Below are 19,349 nucleotides of genomic sequence, written 5' to 3' on the forward strand. Positions count from 1 at the left end.
AAGCCAGAAAGCATTGTTGAAAGACCTAGTAGATCGGCAAAGAAGAATGTAAACTATGCCGAGTCGCCTTTGGTCAAATTAAATAAGGCAGCTAAAGGTGAATTCATCTCAAATTTATATTTGATAGAATATGAAGCTAATATTAAATTTTTATTTTCAGGCGAAAAAGAACGATAAAGACAGATAAAGCTAAGAAAGATCTGAAGTTGATAAAATTAAGGCTCCAAAAGGTGGTAAAAGAAAAATTGATTCAGATGGTACAAAAGAAATAAAAGATTCTGATGATAAAAAACTACCACTAAAAGAGGTAAAAAGAAAAAGTTGAGGCGAACTCCGAAAAGTCTACAAAAACTGAAAAACCTGTTGCTAAAAAAGGCGGAAAGAGAAAAGTTGAAGAAAAAAATGATACAAAGCCTACTGAATCCAAAAGGCAGAAAGCAGCAAGCAAAAAGCCAGAAAAAAAAGATGCAAATCTAAAAGAATCGGCACCTGAAGAAATTAAGACTAAAGTTGAGGAAGATGAAGATAAATTACAGAGTCCCGAAAATGAGACCAAAGAAGTAGAGCAAGATAACAAAAAAACATCGAAAAAAACTGCCACCAAGACCGCAAAAGGCAAGAAGGCTGTAAAGAACAGCAATGAAGTACAAGGTAATTAAAAGGATAATGAGTAGTAGACATCAATGTTGAAGCATAATGCATTGAAATATTTTATATAGAGCATTGTTTCAGTGTAGTGCTGTGTATTATTTATGTTTACTATGATTTTAGAAATTGTGACATTTATTTGAAGTTTTGTTACAAAATTTTGTAAGTTTTTTGAAACCATAATAAAAATTATTACCATGATATTTAATGCCTTGTTTTCATTTGTTACATGTATTTTCAAACACAGTAAGTTCCTAATTTTATTAGTTTAGATATACATATACTACTTATAAAAAGTATTTTCTTTAAGGAACTGATTCCAAAAGTGTCATAGATTCAGCACCCATACCAGAAATTATAGATTGCACTAGGCAGTCAGCAAATGGTGATAATTGGAATGTGAAAATATGTTCATGGAATGTAGATGGTATTCGAGCATGGGCAGAGAAAAAAGGGGTCGATTTCTTGAAGATTGAAAATCCAGACATTATATGTCTGCAGGTGAGTTGTTATTGAAATGTAGTTCAAGATGTAAGAAATTAACTGCTTTTTATAAACTACTTACATACGCATACCTAATTAATTCAAATTCATCAAGAAAACAAATTTAAATTTATCCTGCTACTCTGAGCATATATTAATAATCTCATACTGCTCAAAATTGACAAGTAATTTTCATTACTTGTGGATCAGAAACTGAAATGAAAATAATGTTTCCCATTAGATGTTATCTGCTTTTGTTGGGAATCAAGCCAACTCATTAACTTGCCTTCAAACTAGGCTCCTTATATGGTAAAACAAGTTTTTAATAAGAAATTTTCATTTTCTCAGGAAACTAGATGCCCTTTAGATAAATTGCCTAACCTTGATTTGCCAGGATATCACTTATATTGCAAGCCTGGTGAAAATAAAAGGAGGATGCGAGGAGCCATGAAAAGAGTGAAATGAATGGAATAAGAATTATTGATTCAAGAATTTGATGATTATAAAACTTATCAAATTTATTTATCTTTATAAACATGCGGTAAAACAAAAGGTGATATATTGATGCCCAATGTTATTATAGATAGGATTGCTGTAGCTGAATATAATTCATTCTATCTGGTATGCGTGTACGTTCCGAATGCAGGCAGAGGATTAGTGACACTTCCCAAGCGATTAAAGTGGAACGAAGCATTTGCCGAATATATAAAGAAACTGGACAATAAAAAACCAGTAATAATATGCGGTGATATGAATGTTGCTCATAATGAAATAGATTTAACAAATCCAAAAACAAATAAGAAAAATGCTGGATTTACCCTGGAAGAAAGGCAGGGTATGACTGATTTTTTGAGCCTAGGTTTCATAGACACATTTAGAAATCTATATCCTAATCAAAAAGATGCATACACTTTCTGGTCTTACATGAAAAACGCCAGAAGCAAAAACATAGGCTGGTGAGAACTCTTTTTGAAATAAAATTAATAATTATTAATTGTTAGATATTAATCTTTATCTAACATTGTTATTTTTAGGAGATTGGATTATTTTCTTGTGTCAGAGCGTCTGGGTAAGCACATTTGTGATTCTGTAATTAGGAGCAAAGTAATGGGCAGTGATCATTGCCCAATTACTTTATTTATGTATGACCGAAGCTGGCCCGAACAATTCAAGATGGAAGTCGAGCAATAATGCTGCTTGCTTTTGAAACCTTTGGATCCTTACAACCAGCGTCTAACACATGAGGTGTGTTGAAGTGTAATTAGTCATTATGCATTTATTTTTACTGTTTATGTTGTGGATTATTTATTTGTCTTTCATAGAAATGTAAATTGATGTTCCAAAAATTTTTACTAATGACTAAATGTTTACTTTTTAATTTATTGCAAGATTATTTTATATTCAGCTTATATCGAGTTTTTTTATGACTGAAACTTTTTTTATGTATTTAAAAAAAAAACGAATGAAAATACTAATAGTATTTATAGTATAAACACGTGATATCAAAATTTTATATTAATAAAATATAAATAAAAATGATAAATATGTGTGTTATGAGAATTACTTTCTAATACACATTTTATTGTTACAAAATAAGTTTGATTTGATTTTTTTTTGCATATATAATATTTCCTACGATCTATGTAATACTGTTAATTTTCAATTAATTGATTTATTTACAAATGTATTGTAATTTAACAAATCGTTCTGAAAGTTATGATACCAATACGCTCTCCACATAGTATTATCGCCATGGTTTTCGAGTTATAGAATATGACATGGAACGTCGTACATCTTTCCGTGAAGTCTTTTCTGTTATTAAACATAAACATCATTAATGATTAGTATACGACAAAAATACAGTTAGTCTTAATGAATGATTGTTAATTTAATATTATGAATTATAATTATCATGTATGTATCATTCTTTTAATACAAGTTTTTTCTGATATTTTTGAATATTTTCTATATTAATAATTCAATTGTACCACAACTCCCAATGCATTTCTAGAAAATATGTCACCCAGGTCTGATAGCAACTAATAGAGAAAAAAAAGTTGAAATTCAAAATTTTCATGTGTTGCAACTTAACCTGATTTTTTTTCAGTACATTTTACATATTAAAACTCTTTATTATAACAGATGTATATTATACATATTTTACATATAATTTAGGATTATTAAGTTATATTTGTATGGTCATAAAAAATAAATAATCAATGAATATAATATTTACTTATTGAATTTAATACAGGATTGGTTAAGGGATAAAATTAAACTTTTACTGATGAAATTGAAAATGTATCCTTCATATATATTATTACTGATCCTTCATATATATTTCAATATATATAAAGCATTTCTTGCATTTTTGCTCGATACGGTTCATTTTGCAATTGAACTAGCAATGTTTTTTCTCTTATCTTTCATTAATACTAGTATAAAAATATGTACGCTGAAATACTTCATTTCATATAATTAGTTGAAAATCACAATTCGTTATTCTAATTCGTTCATTCTTAATTATAAATTTGTTATTCTACATTAAACATATCAAAACTTAAAACAGCCTTAAACTAAAAAAAAATATACTTTGAGAATGAATTATAGAAAATCTAGTTGTTAGGTTGCTACATTTCTCATTCATAAATATGGCCCAATACATTTCTTCGATTCAGGTTTCATTGAATTTTTAAATTTAAATAAGAAGAATCTACTAAGGCAATATTGCAAGCAATATCGTAAGTAAGAAAACCTATACAAGAGTTACTAAAAACAAGTACTAATCCAAATAGTATAACGTAATCAATTTGAACTTTATGGTTTGCTTACCACTGAACACAAAAAATAAATTTCAAAATTGGTATATATAATGTTCTTTAGATAAAATACAGTGTTTAATTGGATGTATTTCAGCATTTGAATAGTGTTTTCACAAATTCAAAATTTTTTTGAGAGAAATAGTACACATTGAAGTTTCGATAATTATTACTACTTTCGAATATTCATAATATTTGAGTTCAAAACATTTTATACCATTTTTTAGCCGACGGAGAAGTTTGTTTTCGCAAAAAAATCCTATTTGCTAATTTTATATTTCTACGATGTTTCAAGTAATTCTGAATCGAATGAAACCAAATTTGAACTATTAGGGCATGGCATTGTGCCTTAAAGCACACTGCTGGAACTTTCCGTGAAAAACATTCGTAGATTAAAATTGATAAATAAAGAACAGAAATTATTAATGTAATTTGTTGATTATTGATATGTAACGAATGAAAGTAACAATAACAGTAACAATAATAATAACAATTATTTTAGATTTTAGAAGTGTTATACTTTATGCATATATGTGCACAAACAACCACAAATTGTATTGGAATGTAAACAATAAACATACATGAATCGTATCCGATTATAGGTAGCATGAAGCCATGAGATCTCGTATTTCTAAGAATTCAATAAAATAATAATAACTAGTGCTGCATGGCATCGTGCCTTAAGGCAAATTGCTGGAATTTTTCCGTACCGTAATTTATAATTTTTAAATGCATTAATTTTTTTTTTTTTTGAAAAGTTTGATTTTTTTAAAAGCAATTGCGTGGCGTAGCTGTTTTAGAAACAAAACACCAAAGCGCGGCACATCGCATCGCAGTCTAAAATTACAAGTAATTATTATTAAAATCTATAAATATCTAATAATTTGATGTGCATATATCTAATGATTATTTTTGACCGACAAATGGCATTTTTTTAAAACTTATTTCATTGGATCTCCGAAATCGTTGGCCTGTTTTCCCAAAAATTTAATCAACTCTTCATTATATCAATACAAGTTATATGTTATTTGATTCGCATTCAAATCGGACGCTCCGTTCTATCAAAATTGCCATTTTTGTTACTTTTTACCCCGTATCTTCGAAACGGCTGGACCTGCCTTTGGCATAAATTAATCACCACGTCTTCGCATCCATACAAATCGAATCTTTTTTGAATCTGCTTTCGAAATCAAGGACGAAAAATTGTATCCAAACATACACACATACATACTACATACACACAACACACACACATACATCTATTTTTGCTAAGGTATGCCAAAATGTTCAGAGGGTTCTGAAACGTAAAGATATAAAAAATTTCATTTTCGATTTTTTTGCGATTGCTATAATTTACGCTACGGGAAGTTAAAAAGATAACAAAATGCTTTAGTTTTATATAATCAATATTGACCTATGAAATCAGTATCATCATTATCGAATTATTAATTTTGTTAGAAAATTTTGTTGAATAAAAAATCGTATTTTTTCCTTAAAGCGTTCTGAAAATTTTAAAATAATTTCATTGTTTTGAGTGTTTAAGAGAGAAAAATTGCGAAAATTTGAAAAAAATATTGAATTTTGAACCTGCCTTCCCCAAAAACTAATCATTTTTCACACCGCCAACAAGTAAAATGTTTTTCGAAACATTCAAAACGGATGATTCGTTTGATCCGATGATCTCTCAAAAACTGACCATTTTTACGATAACCATTTTATGATATTTTTTATGATAACCATTTTTAGCACCCTTCGTGCTCCGTACCTCCGACATTCTAGACTTACGCAAAAAATAACTAGTACGTCTCGCTGTCAGTACGAATCGAATGTTTTTCGAATCACTAAAGTCGGTTGATCAATACTGCAAAAATGTTGAGAACATTTCTTTGAAGCATATAAGTGGACTTTAAAATCTTGGTACGAAATCCATTTTTTTTAAAGAAAATTAGTAATCATTACTAAATTATATGGTTATTTGGTGTGCACAGTGGCGTACCTAGGTGGAGTTTACTTATACATAGTTGTAAAAAGCAACTTATTAATTTCATATTTATCAACTACCGTAGCGTAAGTTATAGTAATGGGCCGAATATCGAAAATGATTTTTTTTGCTTTTCTTCACGTTTTGAAGGTTTCTGAACATTTTGGCATAACTCAGAAAAAATGGAAGTGTGTGTGTTTTGTGTGTCCGCATTTTTTCGTTCACGTTTTCGGGCGCACGTATCAACCGATTTGAATGGTTCAAAACACATTTGATTCCTAATGATAGGGAGATGTGCTGATTAGGTCAGCCGTTGCGGAGATACGAATCAAAGGGTACAGAAAATAGAAATCGAGTTTTTGAGAAAATGAAACATCCGATTTGATTGATCCAAAAAGCTTCAATTTGTAATGATGGTGAGAAGTGGTGATTAGTTTTTGGCAACGGCAGATCCAATCGTTTCGGAGATACCAAGCAAAATGTTCAAAAAATATCTGTTATTGAGAAAACTAAGCATCCGATTTGAATGATTCAAAAAACTTTCTACGTGGATTTTAATTTGAATTCTGTCTAATGTTTAAATGCTTACTTATATACTTGAAACAAATAATTTTAACTTTGTAATTCAGTTTATGTATTTCTTATAAATATTAGAAAATATCCTTTATTTTAAATTTGATTGATTAAATTTGGTTTATTTACTTTTCTGTAAACATATATAAGTTACAGTATTTATAATTATCTATTTGGAAACATTTCATTTTCCTCGAATCTTCCTTACGGTACGGGAAGTTCCAGCAATTTGCCTTAAGTTACAATGCCATACACCACTAGTTTTCTTTCTTGAATCATAAATGATTATTATGATTGTTATTATTGTCAATATTTGATTTATATAAATTATGATTAACTGATGATGATGATGATAATATGATTTAGAATTTTATTCCTCGGTGTATATAAATGTATATTAGTGTAAATTTTGAATTCTAGTTTGAGAACAGGATAATAATTTTATTTTATTGTATCTTTACGATTTTGTTCGGCTATTTTTCCTATATTTTTTTATACCAGCTTATAAATGTCATTTCTTTTGAAAAGTTTATATGATTACTTTGAAGTGATATATTAATATTTTTTTAAATCATCAATTTTTCTTTTGAAAATCAGGGCTGGCGAAAGGCGATCTGCTAGGTCTGCAAAGCCTTAGGGCATTATATAAATATGTTAACGAGTGCATATAAATATGTCTAAAAAAATCGCTCTGTGTATTAATTAATATTGATTAAATAACTTAATAATTTATTAACTTCGGTAGAGTAAATTATATATAGTAATCGCAAAAAAATCGAAAGTGAAAATTTTTATATATCTATACGTTTCAGAGGTTTCTGAATTTTGGCATCCTATTTGAACAAAACATTCGATTCGTACTGAAAGACGTGCTGATTAGTTTTTGGCAAAGGCAGGTCCAGCCGTTTCAAAGATACGGGACAAAAAAGCCAAAAATTGTAATTTAGTTCTTGAGAGAACAAAGCGTCCGATTTAAATAATTCAAAAAACATTTTATTTGTATTGACTAAACGAAGAACTGTTTTTGGAATGACAGGTCTAGCGGTTACAGAGATTCAATAAGAAAAAGTAAAAAAATGACATTTGGCGGTCCAAAATAATCATTAGACATATTCACGTCAAATTATCTGATATTTTCTAGAGATTTTAATAATAAGAACAAATTTACATTTCTATGGGTTTCGTATCAATGTGTATCCGTTAGACTGCAACGTGACGCTTACGCGCTTCGATATTTCGTCTCTAAAACAGCTGCGCAGCGCAATTGATTTGAAAAAAAAGTTACAACTTTTCAACAAATTTCAAAATATAAAAAAAAAATTTAAATCTTTTTTAAAAATTTTATGTTTCGGTACGGGAAGTGCCAGCAATTTACCTTAAGGCACGATGCCATGCACCACTAGTTTATTTGTATTAATTTATGAAAACTAACTATTTGACTGACTTATAATTGAAATGGCGGCAATCTGGAGATCGCCCCGAGCGGCAAAAGTTCTAGGTACGCCACTGGGTGTGCATATGTTTAATGATCATTTTTGATAGCTAAGCAAAATGTCATTTTTTTAAAAACTTTTTTTCTGTATCTCCGACACTGCTCGACCTGCCTTCCCAAATTGTAACCAATTTTTGATTTTGTCCATAAAAGTAAAATGTTTTTTTAATCATTGAAATCGGTTTAATCGTGCTGTCGAAAACGACGGCGAGAAATTATATACGTACATACATAAGCAACACACACCGACATCAAATTTGTTTAAGGCATGCCAAAATGTTCAGAAGTCTTGAAATGTAAAGATATCTCGACATCTCTTCAAAAATGGCTAAACCGATTTCAAAAATTTAAAAAGCATTCGATAAAACTTTATCAAATCTTTAGCTAATCGCGTTGTTTTTTTATATGATCAGCATGGCTGTTATTATGAAGTTTGAATTAAGCGTCTGCGCTTTTAAAAAATACTCCATGGCACTGTGTGTAATAAAAAAATTGTACAAAATTAAATGATCTGCAATAGTTTTTCACATTATGGGCTCTACACCAACTCGGTATACTTATAAATCACTCGCAATTATGTCTGGAAGTTCATGCAACTTGCCTTAAGGAAAAATGTCACTTACAACTAGTTTGAGGGGTTAAGGGTACTTGGAATATTTGAAAAATCAATATTTATTTTTTAGCATTTTCGTTAAGTGTAATATCTTGAAAATATTCTTTGAAAATTTCAAGTTTATCCGATGATTACTTTTTGGGTTATTAGGCTCTTACCAACACGCCGAAGCAAGTGGAATGCTTGATACTTATACTCAAGAATATTCTCCCTTACCTTCTGATGTTTTAAAAGCTACTAAACCGATTTACGATGATCTCAGCAATGATAATTTACTTACAAGATGTGTAGTTCAAGATTGAATCCATAATCAGAAAAAAATTGAGAGCTTCAACCAACTAGTGTGAAAAATATGCCCAAAAACCGTGATATATACATATACATAATCATTATTATTGATTATAGGACCTAATTGTGGGTATATTTCCTTTTGTTGAAATGCTGAAAAATTGGATGCTGCACGTGTGAAAGTGGCAGATCAGCGCGCCAACGAAAATGTTTCGTAGGCAACAGCAAATAGAAATTTTGGAAACTTCCACGATGATTATTAAATGGCCCAGAATTAGATGACTCGGTTTAAGTAATTCAATAATTCGTATTTCTGTAACTCAAAAACTGCGTATATAAATTTTAATTCAATTTATACAACATTTAGAATACATAATAATAAACTCGGGCCCGATCAAAGAATTTTTATTTTTTAAAAAAATTAACCTTTTTAAGGCCAATTAACTGTTGATTTTTTTCGAAAAAAAAAAAAAGTTTCCATCAGACTCAGGATTATCTATTTATAAAACTATTTTTTGTTATTCGATTAATTTTAGATAAATCTCAAAGGAGTTATGACTGTCACCGCCAGAACCGTTTTTTTAAACTGGGCCAACAAAAATAGCTATAACTTTGGAAATATTTTTTTTTATGAAATTTTTGTTACTTCAAGTCAAAACATTATATAATAATGTCGTATTACTATTATTGTAAAAAAGCATCGTTTAAGAACAGAAAAAATACTGAAAATTCTCATTTTTTGTGTCTCTGAATAGTGAATACCCCATAACCACTTAAGGTTTGTATTGATACAGTTTTAACGATATAGATTTTTAGTTTCTAAACTACCAAATGACATTCATAAAATTAACTAGTGGGGTGTATGGCATCGTGCCTTAAGGCAAATTGCTGAAACTTCCCGTACCGTAACGAAATGTTCGAGGAATACTGAATGTTTTCAAATAGATTATTATAAATATTGTAACATTGTCAAATATTTAAAAAAATTTTAAAGTTAAAATTATTTGATGAAAGTATATTAGAACTTTAGTCAGGATTAAAAATAAAATCTGAATTATTTTCGATACAAAAAAACTAAAAAAACAAAAAAAATGATATAATTATTTTTTTCCAAAATCAATTATTTTGTTGAAACAAGCTGAAAGTTCTCTGAATAATTTACATTGGACGCTTAGTTCTCTCAAAAACTGCCATTTTTGCACATTTAGCTCTGTATCTTCGAAATGGCTGAGCCTGTCATTGTGAAAAACTAATAATCACTTCTCCCAATCATTACTAATTGAATGTTTTTTAGATCATTCAAATCGGATGATCCGTTCACTCAAAAACTCGATTTCAATTTTCTGCATTCTTTGCTCCGTATCTCCGTAACGGCTAGACCTGCCTTTGCCAAAAACTAATCAGCACATCTCCCTATCAATAGGAATCGAATGTTTTTGAACCATTCAAATCGGTTGATCCGTGCGCCCGAAAACGTGGACGAAAAATTTTTATCCATACATACATACACACACACATCCATTTTTTCTGAGGTATGCCAAAATGTTCAGAATCCTTCAAAACGTTGAGAAATGTAAAAAATTTCAATTTCGATTTTCGGCCTATTACAATAACTTACCCTACGGGAAGTTAATAAATACTAATAATAAATTTATATCGTACGCACTGATGCTATACGATCGTAAAATGAATATTATACTAATATCACTGCTTAACGACAAATAAGATCATTCGTATTATCTCAAATATCACATTCTATTATCTCACCATAATTGGCCTCACTATGCTTATCCAGCGACCTGGAGCTGGTGTGTCTCGAGTGCTGCCGACAATCCAGGGAATAATTTCTGTGACGATTGTCGGCACTGTTATTCGACATGGTGCTCCCGGCCCGGTGGTGACGGTAAGAACCAGTCATGATGTCCCTATCGCAGGAAATCATACGCATTCGTTCGGCTACGGTAGTCTTGAAGAAGATGTCGTGCAGCTCGTGGCATGCCGAATTTAACTGAAAGTACCAAAATCAAATTTTAAATTGTTATACAGATTTAAGGATCCTTGGTGTAAATGACATTTTGCTTGCGTGCTAGTTGTTGTTGTATCGTTTTTCCGATTTGTATACTTGATTTAATCCAATTATTTACTACCGTACTCGTAACAAATTAATGTAAGAACAAGGACATGAACGCGTATATTGGTTACGTTAACATGGCTACGGGCGTTGGCCATGAAACGAAACATTAATATGTTTTTATAATTTTTTTAATAAAACATTTTCATTTTAAACCCTTACCACTCGGCACTGATTTAAAAGCAATCTATTATCAACTCGGTGCCGTATTCTGACGAAAACATATGTTTATGCAATTCGTTTGCTATGAGTGTGTGAGCATTGGCAGTATTAAGGGGCACAACTAGCGTGAAATTTCTAAAAAATCGAATTTTGTTTTTTTTATATTTCGGTAGATTACACCTTTAAAAATAACATATTAAAATTTCAAATCGATGTCTCAAATAGTTTTTGAGTTACAGCCATTTAAAAAGTATATATATATAGTATATAGTACAGCGGTCATTTTATCTTTAAACACGTTTTTCTCGAAACAGCATTATCCGAATTTGCTGTAGTGATTACTCAAAAACAAATGATCTGATCACCATCAAATTTTTTTACATGTTATATATATAGTTCTCCGTAAAATGTACTATCGATTTTTTGATCGAATCAAAAATCGAATTTTGGCAGTCGAAAAACGACCAAAATTTTCGGTAAATTTCGACTTTTTTTTTAAACGCCGCCATTTTGTCAATTTTTTGATTTATTTTTTTTATCGTAGTTCATTTTACAGACAATATTATCTAGTTTAACGTGATTTTTTTTTTTTTTTATTTCATACACGTAGAAGGCCGGAATCACTGCAGCAGTTAAGGGCCTTTTTTGTCGCGCCGTTGGCGATCGACGATAACTTAAAAAATATTTAATTTTTTTCTTCAAAAATTTTACTATATATTCTTAAGACATGTATAAATATATTCCTAAAATTATGAAATGATTGATAAAGTAGTTTTTTTAATATAAATTCCCAAAAATCACCTTTTTTATAGGCGGTTACACTAGTTGTGCCCCTTAAGGTCGTGACAGTATTCTTATCACTGCACAGAAAAGTGTAATATCAAATCAAATTATGTTTATCTATGTTTAGTATATCGTTTTTTATATATTATTTTTTGATGAAAATATTGCTTTATGAATTATTGTTCGGTCATATTACCGTTTTTAGAAAAAAAGATTATAAAATAAAGAAGGTTAAAAAATACTTTGAATATAACTAATAGTAAATTTTGAGAAGAGAATGCTGTATTGTCATATATTCTATAAATATTTTTTTAAGTTTATATTCTGATTTATTTTGAATCGTTTGGTTATGCTGTATGTGAACGCAAATTTTGAATGCTTTCCCGAAAACGAGTACGGCGATTTCAAATATTTGAAAGCAAATTGATACAACGATATGTTAATAACAAAACGATTTGTTAGTTTTGAATTGCTGTTGAAATTAATGAATTAGCAACAGTCGACTGACCTGTTGAATGAGCCTGCGATGCAAATCGGCATCGGTCGTCTTGATTCCGCCTTCGCCGTGCAATTTCAAAGCGCAGAGCAGCGTCTCCCTGATGGCGCGTTTTATCGAACAAATTTTCTGCGTCCTCAGCAGGCGGCGGACGAGGAACGAACGGGCGGCCGCACAAATCACCGTCGAGGCGCGGTCCTTCCTCTAACAATATAACACAGACATATCATAACACAAACGACCAAATTTACATTCATTTCCAAAATATGTTGTTCTATACATAACAAGAGACCACGATCTTTCTAACGGAGCAATCTGTTCATATACATTTCTAAATTCCTATTTAACAAAAATGTTAACACTTATATCTATCGGTGTGAAAGAGGGTGGGGAGTATATCGTCTTTCATGGATTGATTGCATAATATTTTTTAATAAAAATATAAATTTAATAAATATTAATATTGAACACTTAATACTATAGTAAACAAAATATTTTTAAAAGTAGGCTAGTTCTTAAAATAAAATGATAAAGATTATAGACCAAATATAAAATATGAAACCAATTCTGATATTTAGGTAAAGAATCATGTAGATTTAATATGAGCTATATAAATAATATGCTTGCACTAAATGTATTTACTAAATATACTCGTATAAATACTACTCATAATATATTTAGTGCAATATTATTCTTTGCATAGAAATTCTATTTGTAAACATGATATCTTGGCTTGGTTTGCTACAAAACACAAAAATTTGAAATACTTGTGAGCAGTGCTGGATTTACAATAGGGGCAGTCGGGGCTACTGCCCAGGGCGGCAGTTTTTTCGGGGCGGCAAAATTTTGATAAAGAGAAAAAAAATGCTATACAATGTAATTAACTAATTTTTTAATAACATTCAAGAAATATAATTAACAAAACATAATACGATTGCAATGCAAAATTTGGGTTCAAATAGCCAATTATTAAAATTTATTATTTTGCTTTGCCTCCCTCTCCGAACGTAAATTATCAAATTGGTTAATAAGTTATTATCAAATTTGGCAATTTGGATAATATAAAGTTTCGTAAACGAGCTGAAGGTTTAAGAAAAATATGTTCTTCAAATTTCCAGCCCTCTTAGGACGACAAATTTGTGCACTTCCAAGCTTATAGCGCCGAAAAAAATTTAAACTAATGACTCATGGAATTGTTCCATTAATTATTGCAAATAACTGGAATTTCTCGTACTGAAAGTTATATTGTATAAAGAGCTTTAAAATTTTTAGAAAAATGAAAAATTAAAAACTTTTTTTTATATGTATATTGAAATTTTTTGAAAATTATGAACTTTTTTCAAAGCAATCGCACTGCGTAGCTCAATTTCCAATTTCCGAAACCGCTGGATCTGTTTGTGCCAAAAACTAATCAGCATGTCTCCCCATCAATACAAATCTAATATTTTTTTAATTATTCAAGTCGATTTCGAGAACACGGATCAACCGATTCGAATGATTCGATTTCTATTGATAAGGAGACGTGCTGATTAGTTATTGGCCAAGGCAGGTCCAACTGTTTTGAAAATACAGGCCAAAATGCCAAAAACGGTAATTTCGTCTTTGAGAAACGGAACGTCCATCGTTAAAAAAATTGACATATATTGGCAAAATGAGCGATTGTTTTTAAAAAAGTTCAATATTTCAAAATATAAAAAAACTCAAAATTTTTTAATTTTGCAGTTTTCAATTTATTTTAATTTTAATTTTTGGTACAGGAATAATATATAAAAACAATTTAAGTACAATTTCAGGGATGGGGCGCCATTTTTGTCAGTGCCCCAGGGCGCCAAAATTCTAAATCCGGCCCTGCTTGTGACACACAGTATTTAATGAAACCGAGACATTTGGCATCATAAAATGTTCCTTATGCTATATCAAAGCTGCGTTCACTAGACCATTAATTTTATAAATCAACTCGATTGACTAATATCTGTTAATTCATAATCTATATCTAAGATTCTAAATAAATGTACGATGCATATACACTAAAAATAACAACAATTTCGAATAATAACCACAAATATTCATTCAATGACATTATAAAGGGTATGGTCTAAACTCCTGTATGGTTTTTCCATACAGAATTGGCCCCACCCTGATATTAAAATGATTTTGATGTCATTTTATAGCTCTTTTCGAAAAAATCCGATATACAAATTTTCAACTACCTGGCTCATCATTTGGCAGAGATATCACTGAAAATATGCGCAATATGATCATGCAAGCATCTATATATATAAAAGAGGATCGCCTTATGTGCTACTACTTATAACTCACGAACGGCTGGACCGATTTAGATGAAAATTGGCAGGGAGGTAGTTTAGAGCCAGGAGAAGGACTTAGGATACTTTTTATCCCTTTATTTCATTCTAATTCAAAATTAATTATTTATAAACTATCCATGTAGTTTATTCAATCTATGATACTATCAATGATTTCATCCATGACATTTACATTCGATTGTCAACTGTCATTCGGTGTTTCTGTTTTGATACAAATATATTAATATGCATTTCTTAATGACCATTATTTGAAAATTATTACGTGAATAATATAAATATTTTAATCGCCACGGAAAATTAATACAAAGTGGCAAATAAATTAATTCTTAATAATACCAAGCGATGCTAGATGGACGATGGGGAAATTTATTTCTTGAAAATGGAAATGTAATTATTTATATAATTAGGTATTTATGTATATTTGTTTATACGTATTTAAATAGAGTATTTGAGGTGTTTATATTATATATCAGCAATAAGTATAATCATCAACAAATTAATAAAAAAAATATTCTGAAATATAGTTTCTTGACATAACCTCAAAATTTGTAATAAAAATGTAAATAGTTATACATTAATTGTTGTTAATTTGTAATTTCTTTATACATATTATATAAAATGTTTCAGGTGTTTACAACTAATTGGCATATATATATTATCAGCAAATGTGCTTTGATTCGACAATAAAAAGGTCTAATTGAAGTAATCGACTACCTTATGTTAACTATCGTGATAGAATATTAGTTTTTGGTTCTCATATATTATAACCCAGCTATAAACCTCACGGAGCCCCAGACCTTTTCAGCAAATGCAAAATTGTCGAATTCGGTTTGTGCATTCTGGAGTTATATCGTCAGAACTTATAACTCAAGAAGGCTGAACCGATTTAACTGAAAATTGGCTTTGGTAAAGTTGGTAAAAGTTGGTTCAGAGCCAGGAGTAGGACATAGGATACCTTTTATCCTGTTCGACTTGGAATAACAATAAGCAAATGACAGCTATGTAATCACGCATGGATGACAATTCAATATTTGTAAGGAATTAATAATAAAATTATTTATTTTAAATAAATAATTAACAATTATAATATAATGATAGTGCCATTGCCCATTCGTATAAACAGTGAAGCGAACTATGTATAACTCAGTATGGTTGACAAATCATATTTTTCTCAAACACAATGCTCTGAAAGAACTTATTTGTATAATTATGTACTCATTGGTATTTATAAAACCTTTTCTAGATTATTCAGATTTAGAACCTAAATTTGGAATTGATCAAAGGAACATTTTGTCGAATAGCTTATTTCCAGTTATAATTTTCTGAATTTATTCAAGAATGGATAGTAATATATGAAGATCCACGACCGAAGTGTCAAAAACCAGTAAAGCTAAGCATTGTTTAACAGCAGTATTTGAATGTAAAGGGAAAAATATGTATAATCAGCTATAACCTTGATTCTTATGACTTTGGTATTGGGAGATAAATGGTAATCTTTGAAAATCCATAGTAAAAGTATTTTCTTCCATTGGTAGTTTTTTAGCAATTAGTTGAAAATGTAATTATTTTGTAAAATACCTTTGAAATTAAAATATGACATTAGACCTGCTTGCCATCTGGCCGTTCCAAGTTACCCCGTTATAGGGTAAAAAGGTCTAGATAAAATTTTTTTAAAGACAGCAAAAAAGCACGTTTTTACAATGATGAAGTAGCTGGTAGTTTTACTGAACGTAGTCAGATAATTGTTCATTTGAAATGTGTCATTTGTTGTGATGTCATTGGTTTGATTTTCATAATAAAATTTATATTTGCTTAAAGTCAAATTGGACCTTTGTGCCTTGCCCTGTTCTACATATATACTTTTTATTAAATTTACTTTTATTCATCGAATATTACTAGAAACTTTTCAAAAAGCAGGTCAAAGAAGAAATACTTAATTCATTTTCTATCTCTTCTCGCAGAAATTTGAAAACTTTGTATAAGCTCAATAGTATTATTTACAATTATACACAAAATCCAGAATCCAAAAAAAAATTTTGAAAAATTCGAAACACAATCAATAATCGATTAAATGGAATTTGTAATGACTATATAAGTCGAAAGACCCCAAAAAAGACTTGGAATGGATTATGCCATGTTTTCTATAAAAAGTGTATAAAACTTTCAGTTTGGATGTATTAATAAAATATAGACAAACTAATGGGGTTTATTGTTTCTATAATACCTCATTGTATATAGCAATTCAAACAACACATCCTTACACAAAAAGTATTAATTTTTTAGATACTCTAGAAATTGTTTATAAAATAACTTACTTAGCAAAACAACGTTTGCCAGGTCAGCTAGTTCCTAAATAAAAATGAACTAGTGGTATATGGCATCGTGCCTTGAGGCAAATTGCTGGAACTTCCCGTACCGTAACGAAATGTTCGAGAAATATTAAATGTTTTTAAATAGATTATTATAAATACTGTAACATTTGTCTAATATTTATTTATAAGAATTATATAAACTGAATTACAAAGTTAAAGTTGTTTATTTAAAGTATATAAGTGAGCTTTAAACCTTCAGTTAGAATTAAAATTGAAATCTAAATTAGTTTCGATATACAAAAAAAACTCCAAAAGCAATTGTTTTGTAAACACAAGCAGAATTTTTTTTGAATCATTCAATTCGGATGCTTATTCCTCTCAAAAACTGCAATTTTTTTATATATAGCTCTATAGTTTCGAAATGGCTGGACCTGCCTTTGCCAAAAACTGATAACCGTTGCTTCCAAGCATCACTAATTGAATGTTTTTTAAATCATTTAAATCGGATGCTCCGTCCTCCCAAAAACTCGATTTCTATTTTCTGCACACTTTGCTCTTTATCTCCGTAATGGTTCAACCTGCCTTTGCCAAAAACTAATCAGCACATCTCCCTATTAATAGGAATCGAATGTTTTTTGAACCATTCAAATCTGTTGATCTGTGCGCCCGAAACCGTGAACGAAAAAATGCGGACACACAAAACACACACACACATACTAGGCTTGCAACGAATAGTATATTCGGCAAAATGCCGAATACTGAATATTCGACATGCTCCAAAGACCGAATACCGAATATTCGGCAACTATTCTCACTAATAGCTCTTTATTTGGAAATTTTTAGATTTAATATAATGAATGACATTATTGTATTGATACAGCACATGCGTTAAACGATTGAATGATTCACATTAAATAATATAAACATGTAACAATAAAGTACCTTGTGAATATTCAGAAAAAAGTTGTTCGCGTAATCATTTATAATGTCAAAAATCGATAAAGTTTAAATTATTATATAAACAATTACGAATTCATTTATATTATTATATATCATATTATATATACTAAATACAGATCCATTGCTTTTTATCGCATAAAAGAAAAGACACCAACACGACTGTCGCTGAGCGGCGGCGGTGCCTTTTATTTTAACTATTCGGTAATAGGCCGAATATAATCCATTTTTTCTGAGGTATGCCAAAATGTTCAGAAACCCTCAAAACGTCGGGAAATTTTCATTTTCGATTTTTAGCCCATTACTATAACTACCCTGGGGAAGTTAATATATTTATTTTACGCATACAAAAATATTAAATATTCAAAATATAAATGTACATTTAGAAAGAGGCCACTTTCGCATATTTTCAATGATATCTTGGCCAAATGATAAGCTAGGAAGGTGAAAATTTGTATATCGGATTTTTTATAAAAAAGCTATAAAATGGCACGAAAATTTAAATACCAGGGTAGGGTTAAATCTATCTGAAAACAAGACCAAACCCTTTGTAACATGTTTTAAACATGCATTAGTTTTGAAATTTTCAGTAATTAACTGGAATATATTTTTAGAAAACATTGGTCTATTGTTCAGCATGTGAATTTCAAATTATAATTTGTTCATTAATTCAAGTAATAGTTGTATAACAATGTTTAAATAATATGCATTAATAAAATGCTATACACAACCAATTTTGATTACTAAAACTTACCTCCATTTCTGGATCAACAAACTGTTCCTGTTTTACTTCATGGAACACTTCACCTTTCACTCGATGCAAACTAGTACAATAGGAAATTGTTCTGTTGCAAGTTTCCACAGAAATATTTGTTTGACTAGAACCGTCTTGAAGATCACAATCCAACTTTTTACCATAATCACCAGTTTCTTCATTTATGTCTTCAATTTTCAAATCTTCAAAGCATTGCACTGATTTTTTATAATCATTATCTAATTTTGATTTAATTGGAGTATCAATTGGTGTACAATATTGTTCAGAATCGTCTAAAGTGGAGTTTGGTGTGAATTCTTGTAAATCATTATTGTTCAAGTTATGTGCAACACTTGATGTGATACTCGAAAGACATTCTTGGGAAAGTTTTGCACTTGGATTTCGGGATTCCGCATGAGAACCAATAGAAGAGTTTGCACATTTTAATAAATCCTTGGATTCAGAAAGTATAACCTCAGATGACCTAATAAAATCACTGCCATTTTCAGAACATTTATCTTCAAAACCATGAA

General features: G+C 29.9%; 1 protein-coding gene across 1 annotated transcript; it reads left to right on the forward strand.

Moving 5' to 3' along the window:
- Window positions 1-311: 311 nt before the first annotated feature.
- Window positions 312-2,388, forward strand: LOC113385525 (DNA-(apurinic or apyrimidinic site) lyase-like; the record flags this gene model as incomplete). The annotated part of the gene is made up of 5 exons (XM_026623379.1): window positions 312-651; window positions 959-1,149; window positions 1,480-1,549; window positions 1,685-2,087; window positions 2,166-2,388. Coding segments are annotated over 5 exons (1,161 nt in total), but the record flags the coding sequence as incomplete, so codon positions are not given.
- Between the last annotated feature and the right edge of the window lie 16,961 nt (window positions 2,389-19,349).

The sequence above is a fragment of the Ctenocephalides felis genome, unplaced genomic scaffold, assembly GCF_003426905.1.
Source record: "Ctenocephalides felis isolate EL2017-DRISC unplaced genomic scaffold, ASM342690v1 CF-g0.4_SCAFFOLD_03571, whole genome shotgun sequence".
In the NCBI taxonomy this organism is placed as follows: domain Eukaryota; kingdom Metazoa; phylum Arthropoda; class Insecta; order Siphonaptera; family Pulicidae; genus Ctenocephalides; species Ctenocephalides felis.